General features: G+C 56.7%; 4 protein-coding genes across 4 annotated transcripts; 1 reads left to right on the top strand and 3 right to left on the bottom strand.

Annotated features, from left to right (window-relative positions):
* Positions 1–222: 222 nt before the first annotated feature.
* HRG_04543 (putative ribosomal protein s17 protein) lies at positions 223–1,505 on the bottom strand (the record flags this gene model as incomplete). Its single annotated transcript, XM_044863014.1, has 4 exons — positions 223–344; positions 414–911; positions 963–1,045; positions 1,102–1,505. The coding sequence occupies 4 exons, from the start codon at positions 1,503–1,505 to the stop codon at positions 223–225; spliced, it is 1,107 nt and encodes a 368-aa protein (XP_044721628.1).
* Positions 1,506–3,452: 1,947 nt separating this feature from the next.
* Positions 3,453–4,488, bottom strand: HRG_04542 (s1/P1 nuclease domain-containing protein; the record flags this gene model as incomplete). The annotated part of the gene is made up of 3 exons (XM_044863013.1): positions 3,453–3,637; positions 3,706–4,365; positions 4,422–4,488. The coding sequence occupies 3 exons, from the start codon at positions 4,486–4,488 to the stop codon at positions 3,453–3,455; spliced, it is 912 nt and encodes a 303-aa protein (XP_044721627.1).
* A 2,270-nt stretch (positions 4,489–6,758) lies between these two features.
* Positions 6,759–7,999, top strand: HRG_04541 (PQ loop repeat domain-containing protein; the record flags this gene model as incomplete). Its single annotated transcript, XM_044863012.1, has 6 exons — positions 6,759–6,872; positions 6,940–7,039; positions 7,126–7,321; positions 7,385–7,621; positions 7,679–7,728; positions 7,788–7,999. 6 exons carry the CDS (start codon positions 6,759–6,761, stop codon positions 7,997–7,999), a joined length of 909 nt encoding a protein of 302 aa, XP_044721626.1.
* A 549-nt stretch (positions 8,000–8,548) lies between these two features.
* Positions 8,549–9,424, bottom strand: HRG_04540 (transposase; the record flags this gene model as incomplete). The annotated part of the gene is made up of 1 exon (XM_044863011.1): positions 8,549–9,424. The coding sequence occupies one exon, from the start codon at positions 9,422–9,424 to the stop codon at positions 8,549–8,551; it is 876 nt and encodes a 291-aa protein (XP_044721625.1).
* Between the last annotated feature and the right edge of the window lie 221 nt (positions 9,425–9,645).

The following is a 9,645-nucleotide window of genomic DNA, read 5'->3' as shown; positions in this document are numbered from 1 at the left end:
AATGGCGTGCGCAACACGATGCGCGCCTAGAGGGGGGGCACGGACTCGGTCGACGAGGACCACCTCCGGCCGTTCCCGTCAGAGCGTCGACGCCGAGGCCACCCGAAAAAGGAGAGGAAAAACAAAGGGTTGCTCCGACGCCGACGCTGTTCATGACGACTCAAGCTTGGAGGGGAACACCGCCGCCACTAGGACTAACACCTCTCTCGTCACCTTTTGACATTACCTAAACCTCCTGCCTCCTGCCTGACCCTGCGGCTTCTTGCCATTCTTCCCCTTGTTCTGCTTCTGCTGAGCCTGTTTTGGCTGCTGCTGAGCCTGCTGAGCCTGCTGAGCTTTCTGGCCTTGATTGTTGTTGTTGTTGTTATTGTTGTTATTGTTGTTATTGTTGTTATTGTTGTTATTGTTGTTACCGTTGTTAAGAACACAACCGCAGTTCTGGTTGCCGACGCTGAAGAAGGTGCACGAGTCTTGGGGACCACGCTGGGCGATGGGCATAAGGACGGGCTGGTGATTGGCAGCTCCCGCCATGGTGCAGAATCTGTAGCAGCCGGCTTTGAGCCCTTGGGCAATATTTTCCGTGACCGTGGAGTCGCCTTTTTGGTTCTGCTGGCCGGCATCATTGACACCCTTGAAGAAGGCAAACGTCTTGGCCGGGGGCGGAATTTTGCTAACAAAATTATTTCCCACGGTTTGAACGACAAAGTGCGTATGGCCAATGACTTTGTTTTTGAGCAGGTCCTGATTAGCGGCGTAGTATGTGTTGTCGGGGTTCGTGAATGCGCCCAGTTGTATGTTGGACAAGACGGCAGTGAGGGTGATTGGCTTGTTGGCAGGCAGGTTTTCGCATAGCTTGGGACTCGTAATGGCGGTGGCCACCATTCCGTCCTCAGTCGGCATATTGCCCATACCTGTAACCAGTCAGACGAGCATTAGGGAGTGAGATCATGGCCGTCACTTACCAGGGTTGCAAGAACCCTTCTTGATCTGCAAACCATCCGTGATTGTCTTGCCTTCGCAAAAGTTGATGTTGTTGTTGTTGCTCCTGTTTTTTCTTGTCAGATCATGGGCTATGCTTTGAGTCGGAGCGGATTTCCTTACGGAACCGAAGGGGATTGTCCCGGATCGCCATCACCCCCCTCTTGACCCGTGATCTGGGATCCTTTGTTGAGGACGTTCTGACTCAGCTCGAGGGAGTTGAGCACATTGTTGTCGCCACCGCCGTTCTTGTTGTTGCCACCGCCGTTCTTGTTGTTGCCACCGCCGTTCTTGTTGTTGCCACCGCCGTTCTTGTTGATGCCACCGCCGTTCTTGTTGATGCCACCGCCGTTCTTGTTGATGTTGTTGTCTACGCCTTGGTTTGCAGCTCGGCCGGCGCCGCCTTGTCTAACTCCCTGTTGTCTTCGGTCCAAGCTGTTTGATTCCGGGGATCCACGGTCCATGACGGCGGCTTCGGTGACGACGGTCATGCCCACGAGGGCTATGAGAAGAGATCCGATATGCATTTTGGATAGAAAGAATTATGGATGGTCTAGAACGAAAAGAGAGAAATAGAGCACGACTCCAGCCAGGGAGACAGGTTGCGGGAAAGCAGCTGACAGTCAGATGGTGGATTGCCCACGAGACTCAGCACTGATGATCAAGGGAACGAATGGAGCTGAGCGCACTTCCAGCGTGGCCGACAATGTAGGAGGAAGGAGTATGACGGGGTGGATTACAGGAAAACAGGAAGAGGTTGTGAAAACGAAGAGAGGGGGAGAGAGAACAAGATAACACGAGAAGGATTAAGAGGCGGAGCAGGGAGAAGGAGGCAGTGGGGGGATGTGGGCACCAAGTAGTCCTTAAGAGAAACGAGGCTTTTTGGTCTGAAGACCAGCGTGTATAACCAGACGGCAGTGAATCAGGCCCTCAAGGGCAGGAAAATGTACCACGGGGCAGCCACAATGGAAAGGCCGGGGACAGGGACGACGTGGTCCAGGGCGATCAAACCCGATGCCTAGCCGGGCAAGTACAGGGCAGGAAGCTGAAAGGCCAAGTCTCAAACCGGGAGAGTGGCAGGACAAAGCGGTGCGAGAGAGTTCAGCCGTTGTAACCGATGAGGCATCATGTGTAGAGGAGAGGACAAGTCCTGGCACATGAGACGGCACCAATTGGCGGAGGGTGGAGGATTGACAGGGAAGGGGGGGGTCGAGTTTGTCACGGTCAAGGCGGGTGTCGGCCCAAAAGAGCAACGTCAACTCATGAACAGAGCGTTGCTTGTCTCAAGTTGTCAGAGGGCCTCCACGAGGAGGGGGGGCAACGGGCCAATGAGGTCCTGCGCGATGGTATGGTAAGGCAGTTCGCGTTTCGCCATGAAGCAGCCTGTGTCGTCGCGACAAGACCATCCAGTGTTTGAAGAGACTGGAATCAGCGGCCAAGGCAATGCGCCGCCCGCCGTCCAGCCAGCAGGTCTGCACAGACGGGCTTTGCGGCTTTCTCGAAGCTGCTCTCCGCCATGTCTGTGCTGAGCCGGCCGTGCGAGGCCTCACACTGAATTACCGCCCAGAAGAAGAACAAGACGCTATGGCAAGCAGCCTCAAGTATGGTTGAATGCATCACTCCTTGCCATGTCGTCCGTCCATACGACTGCGTGGCTCGGCAAGGAGGCATCGGGAAACAGCCCGGAAAACAGCCCGGAAAACATGCTCGTGGCAATACATGACTTGGGTCGCGCCGGATGGCTCCGTTGCCGCCGCCTAGCATCAGTCTCCAGCCTGGGTGCAGTGGTTCGTCCTTCGCATCACCCCAGGCCAGCCTGGGAAGCTCTAGGGAAGGGGTAGCCATGCCATCGCTACTCCGGGTCGCACGTACTGCCCAGTCTTGGACATGGGATGGCAACGCAGGCGGCACCCCGGGAGCGTGGACTGGTTGTTAAAGACGAGCTTCCATTCGCTATCCTTATTCAGTTGATCTGATTCAACCTTATTCTCGGAGGCTCGACGTTCCGCCTCTTCGTCGTCATCGTCCGTCGTGGTGCCGAAGGAAAAACATTACTCGGGTCCAATTGACTTGCATTGCGCACCGGGTCTGCTCGCCGAAGTCTATGTTGACCGTTTCGCCCCATCCCATCTTTGTCTTGACCTTTAACCTTAACCGTCTGTGAGACCCCTTCGCTGCCGGATCAAGGCCACCTGCTGCGCGGACTTTGACGGCAGGGCCTCGGGCCACGTCACTAGACCTTGTTCCCTTTTGCCTGCCGTTTCTGTCCACTTTTCTTCGGGCGAGCAGCGGGACCCGGCACGGCATCTAGACATCCGCCCGTTGATATGGCTGTCCATCAAGCAGTGTAAGCATCGGCCAGGCGGGGCCGCAAGCCTTCCAGTACGTCACGGCTTCCGCGGCCTGGCCATCCGGAGTGACGCGCACGGTTGTGAGAGCCGGCTGTGGTGCAGGTCCAGGCCATGTCATCGGATCTACAGTTCCTCGGTCATCTGCTCTCCTGCTCTCCGTACCTGATACTCGGCAGCAATTTGATCCAGCCACGCGGCCATTCGGTACCCGGCACGGGCGACCTGCCGCTCAACGACCGGGCCGGCCCTGTCAAAGTACTCGTCTGCCAGCTCCTGGCCTTCAATTGCGTCGACACCCTCGGGGAAGACTAACTCGGCGAGGTGAGAGAGTGAGCTAGGCGCCAGGTGGCGGTGACGGGACGCGGGGCTGGCTTACCATGGGAGCAAACGAAGGCGTTGGTTTCTCTTGACCATGCCATGGCCGTCTTGATGGGGTTGCCGAGATCAACATCCTTCAGCCATGTGTCCTTTTCGTCGGCAAACTTGCCCTCGGTGATTTCGACAGCCAGCTGATTTGCCCATCGTTCGGCCTCTGGGTACGGCCCGTCTCGCAGGCCGCCAATCCACTTCTCTGCAATGGAGGTGTCCCACACGTGGTGTAAGTTGAACTCCCTACCGTCCCAAAGCACGTAGATGCCATTGCCGCCCTTGGCAACATCCTCGTTGTGCAGCGGCTGGTGCAGGTCGCCGACAAAGTGAATGACAAACTTGGCCGCCTGGGCGCGTCGCCAGGCGGGCAGCGAGTCGTCGAGCGACTGGTCCGTGTAGTTGGCGAGGGCGCTGATAACGCAGCCAGTTTCCTTGCAATCGCGCTTGAAGTCGACGTTGCAAGAGGTGGGCGGGTCGTCATGGGCGTCGATGAAGTGAAAGGTGCGGGTGAATCGGCCCCATCTCGTGTATCGGATGGAATCGGCCCACGAGGCAACGCCGGCCAAGTAGTCGCTGTCGTCGTTTCGCAAAAGGTCCTTGAAGTGATGTTCGGTCGATTCGGCCACGAACTGGCTCGCGAGATATGCCGTCGCGATGTGGCCAAAGCCTGGGGGATTCCGCCATCAGCTGGCCGCCCGTCGTATCACGACGCACGCTACGTACTTCCCCAGGCGACAGCGACGGGTGCAAAGACGAGGGCCAAGGCCGCGGCGCTTGGCGAGATCTTCATGTTTGCGGGCTAGACTGTGGGAGCGGCGAGAAAGAGCAATGCGCGATTGTCGTGCAGTGTCAAGGCATCAGCAGAGCCGGCGGGCGTGACCCATATAGTCCGCGTGCCCCCCTCCTGTGGTCGGCTGTGAGGCGGCTGGGATGGCTCGATGGCTGTCCGGCTGACCAGAGGTTGCTGGTTGATTGGTTGGATGCCGGCGGCTACCATCTGAGATGAGGGAGCGAAGCTGGTGATCCATCGATCTGCAGGGCACTTTGTACATGTACATGTTGTGCAGCGATCCGCTATGCATGCATTATATCCTATCAGCGACCAAGGCCTGCACTGATTTACACAAGGACTTGGGCATAAAAGGGTCTATAAATTGCCACGTAATAGAGTAATAGGCTAAGTTACGCTCCTGACCGCAATGTGTCGAATCTTGGACAGCTACAATGGTTGCAAAATAGCCCATAGCCCGTCTTGCTGGTACACATTTCGAACTTGACGGGTTACTATGCGCGCCCTAGCAAGGTGATACTTATTCCAACAGGTCAGGATGGCCACTAGATGTCATGGACGCCAATCTTTTGAGTTCCGTCAAAACGAGGTCCACCTACTAGTGTTGGGGCTGGCTCGCTATCAAAAATGCATTAGTCAAGGAGAGAAGCTGGGGTTCTGCGGAAAGCTTCGAGAACATAGTCATTCACATGAAAGAAAGTTCAAGCCCACTACAGCGTTTATCAACCCCAGTCGCGTAGCGCCTGTGCGCGAGCGGGAGTCCGTGGCAGAGAGTGGTGAAACGCTGTGGCGGCTTGCAATGGATCCTGCCCGAACCTCTGCTCAGACATGGCCAGGTGGTGTTAGGCAAGGCTCGAGGTCCAAAGGCTGACTCGGGGCCGGCCGTGCGCCAGGCGAGTACGGTGGGTGTATCCTTTGCCGTCCAACGTCCGGACTGGTATCTCACGTAATTACTTCCTTGTTGGGCTGAGACAACCATGTTCCGTGCGCTGAAGTGCGTGGAATTCTTGGGGTTGAGTCGGTTGACGTTCAACACGGCGCTTTGACTGCTGGAACCCTGCCACCGTCGTGGTAACTACTATCAAGCTCATCCCACTCAACGCTTTTTTCCTCCAGCAAGTTCAAGAACAAACGGAAAATTAGCCTTCTTTCCATCTCTTGCTTTTCTCTCCCGACTGGGCTTAAAATCCCTATCTTGGGATCAAATGACGTCTTTCCCAGTCGCATCACGGTGCAAGGGTTGATTTGTCTTGTTGCTCTCGAAAGCACCTGAGTTTGGCAGCCAGTGGCTATTTCCAGCACTCGATGTAGGTCTCTCTGCTTGGATCCAGCCAGTGGTGGATGATGTGAGAAGCTCAACTGACAGGAGGTTACCCCGGGTCGGCTGTGCATGGCGTTGGCAGATGGCTTGAAGCTGAGGCTATTGAGGGCTTCACGATTCTTATTGCACGAATGCAGCCAATTTGAGTGGGTAATGACAAGACGCCCGTGGTCGAACTGGCGATCATGGCACCGTCGTAGGTGACCCTGACTTGATTCGAGCGTGGCTGCCACGGGTGTTTACCCTAGAGCCGACGACGATCGGGGACTGAATCGGCGAGAGTTAATGGGAAACAGTCCCTGGAGCAAGAACAACGCTGCTGCGTCTGCGGCCGAGCCCGCGAAAAGCGCCGCTCGCCAACCATGTCCTGCCCGATTGCGAAACTGCGGCGTTCTCCAGGGCTATTGTGGGGCTTGGCGGCCTGCGAGGTTATCTGTAAGACTGTAACTCGACTCAGCAGTCCAGCACAAGTACCTCTACCTCATCATTGGTGGCTTGCGAGAACTTGCTGCATGTCTGACCGCCTTGCTCCACCAGTAAAGTACGGAATACCCACTCTTCCCCGCACCTATGTCGATCTTGGCAAGTACTGGGTACACAGCAGCCGCTTGGCGCACGTTCCGCCGTTTGCCTCTGCTGCAGTGCAACCAGTGCTACGCTAGCTCGATTAAAGGGTGCCACCCATGTGCCCTGGAAGCGTCATGCGTCCCCCGACCGCCGGACCAGCAATCGGCCAATGGCGCCATGCCGCGATAAGACTTTCAATCCTTTTTGCCGCCCTGCCTCCCTATCATTTCTTCTTCGTCTTCGTCCCAGAGTGGCTCAAGCTCGCTGTTTCACCCTGCTCCTCCTCCTCCTCCTCCTCCTGCTCCTCCTCCTCCTCCTGCTCCCCCCGCCCCTCCCATCTCCGCTCGGCTGCGCTTCGTCGTCCGCCAGCCGTATCCTCACCATGGCCTCTCTCGTTGCCGCAGCCCTGGACGTCGCGGCGCGCCAAGTGCCCGTGGGCCAGACTCTGTCGGGCATCTTTGGCAGCATCAGCCTGACGGCCTGGATATGTCTTTTGGTATGACAACCCCGACTCGAGATGTGCTGCTGTTCCAGTTGCCCCTCGTCGCTGACATGCCGCGCAGCTTCCGCAGCTCTGGGCCAACTACAAGGCCAAAAGCGCCGACGGCCTCAGCCTGACCTTTTTGGTCGTGTGGTCCTTGGGCGATGTGTCCAACTTGTCGGGTACGTCCTTCTGTTTGCTCCAGGGCATCCGCTTGTTTTCGTGTGCCGGAAAATGGCCTTTTCTCACGCATGCTGACACGGCCCAGGCGCCATACTCACCAACCTGGCCCCGAGTGCCGTCGCCCTGGCGGTATACTTTTGCATCTTGGACGTTACCCTCATCAGCCAGTGCCTCTACTACAACACCATCAATGCGCGCCGGCTCGCCAGGGAGGAAGGCACCGACACCACCGGAACGACATCGGAGAACTCGCCGCTTCTCGCTGGGCGACGAAGCTCCTCGTCCGCTTCGGCCGACTCTTCGCGACAGTCTGCCGGGCGCGAAGCTTCACCGGCACGGCCCAGTCGCAAAACAATCTCAGACGACGAGGAGACGTCCTATAAGAGTGGATCGTGCGCATACAACGCTCTCAGCCTGTTGGCCGTCTATGCCATTGGCGTCGCCGGCTGGTTCATCTCCTACATGGCCGGGGCCTGGGACAGCGACGCGCCAAGCGTTCCCGAATCTCCAGGTGACCCGCAGTCGCCGTCTGCGGTAGCAGGCCTTGCACTCGGGTATGCCAGCGCTGCTTTTTATCTCTGGTAGGTTCCTGCACCATGTCATGAATCTCGTCGCAGCGGGCTTATATGGTGATGCAGTGCCCGGATACCGCAGATTGTCAAGAACTACAGAGAAAAGTCTTGTGAAGGTACGCGTCCCAGGCATGAAACATGCGAAACGCTGAATTTGGGTCTGACATGACTCTAGGCTTGTCGCTGCTCTTCTTTATGCTGTCCCTGACGGGGAACTTGACGTATGGGGTGAGCCTCATGGCCTATTGCCAAGACAAGCAGTACCTCCTCAAGGCCTTTCCATGGCTCCTGGGCTCGCTGGGGACCATGGTCGAGGACGCAACCATATTTGTCCAATTCCGGCTTTACGCTGATGGACTCCGCATCGGTGGTGCCCGAGAACCGTGAGACTTTCGTCAAGCGGCCGGTGCGTCATGTCATCTCCCTCGGTGTTTTCTGGGATTCGTTCCCTCAATGTTGGCTACTTTATGATCACGGACTGTGCATGGATGCATTGAGGCGTTGGCGTGTTTTTCCGGGGACAAGCATCTACCAAGGGTGCACTGTTTATGTGCTGGCCGGGCTATGTTCGTGGTTTCGGATAACCGAGTCCGGGCTGTTTTACTATGATGAGACTTGATGTAGCATTCCAATTAGTTGCATGGAGGTCGTAATGAGGGCGTTTGGAAGCCTTGTATTCTACCGGTTGAGCTTCTCACGATGAGTAGAAAGTACTACTTGTACTCACGCACATATCTACTTGCACATACGGCCTATTTTCAAAACACGTATCAACGCTAGTCCGTACCGCACATTCGTACCGCGCGCGCCTGGCAAGTAGCCGAATGCCCGCGCCGCGCCTGCGCCCGCCCGCACACACATACACACCACACATACGCACTGTTGGCCATATAACGCATGCCTCTCAATTCGCTCAAACAACGCATTTCCGAGCCTTCAGCCCGAAGTTGCAACATCCCGGCCCGTCAATTGATCCGGCTCCTCTGGCCCCTGTGACTGTGTGGGCGCCTCGACGCCTGACGAAGGCAGCCGCCTTGACGAAGCTGTAGGCGCGCCACCCCTGGCGCGCCCTCCTTTTGAAACCCTTCCCCTTGTATTTCCTTTGCCCGACGATCTTTGTTGTGATGCCGCGAGAGACCTTGGGCCGGATCTCATCTTGCGAGAGGTGCCTTCAAACGCTTGTGTTGCCGTCTCTCCTCCAAGAGCTTCAAAACGAAGCTTTTGGCGATCATTATAGACGTCTCGAATGCGGAAGAAAGCTGCAGAAGGATCGGCGTCACGTAGGATGCTTGATATCTCTCGAGCCGGTAGTGCTTTGTGTTTCGAGAGGTTCCGCTCGAGAGCTTGCTGTATGGAGGTCCGTCGGCGATGGATATTGTGTGCCGAGGGATCAAGCGAGGGCCCGTGGTTGTGGTGATCCTCAGTGGCACGAAAATCCCACTTCCATATACCTTCGTTGCATGAGGCTGTCACGAGAAGGCGGAAAGGGCAGTCGAGCTTTTGGGTGGACGTTTTGCGAAGCCCGGTGCTTGTGGAAGCTCGCTGCGGGCCACGATCACAAATAAAGATAATTCGGGTTGCAAGGGAGGTCCCATCGATATCCCGCTTGCGGGAACTTGACCGCCTGATAACAGCAGCTCCATTATCGCGAAGGAAGCCCTGGATGAAATTGTACGCTTCATTGTAGGTTTTAAAGCCTGGGGACGGCGGCAGAGGCGGAATCGCGGTTTGAGGGGGCTCTTCGTGATCGTGGGCTTCTTTTGAGTCGCTCTGAGGCGCAGTGGCATCACGGAGAGGGAGAAGGGGGTCCATCGCGGCGCTGGTGATGGCTTCAAAATTGGTGTGTGTGTGGGCGAGGTTGTAGGTAGGTAGGTGTATGCGGGCGCGCGCGGGCATTTGGGCGGTACGGCTAATTAAATAATAATACTTGCCAGGCGCGCGCGGTACGAATGCGCGGTACGGGCTAGCGTTGGTACGTATCTTAAAAAATGGGGCGTGAGTGCAAACAGCTCTACTCCTCACGATAAGGGAAA

Source organism: Hirsutella rhossiliensis (assembly GCF_020360975.1).
Source record: "Hirsutella rhossiliensis strain HR02 chromosome Unknown scaffold00004, whole genome shotgun sequence".
NCBI classification, from domain to species: Eukaryota; Fungi; Ascomycota; class Sordariomycetes; order Hypocreales; family Ophiocordycipitaceae; genus Hirsutella; species Hirsutella rhossiliensis.
Note: the sequence above shows the minus strand (reverse complement) of the source record. Positions and strands in the feature narration are given on the sequence as shown.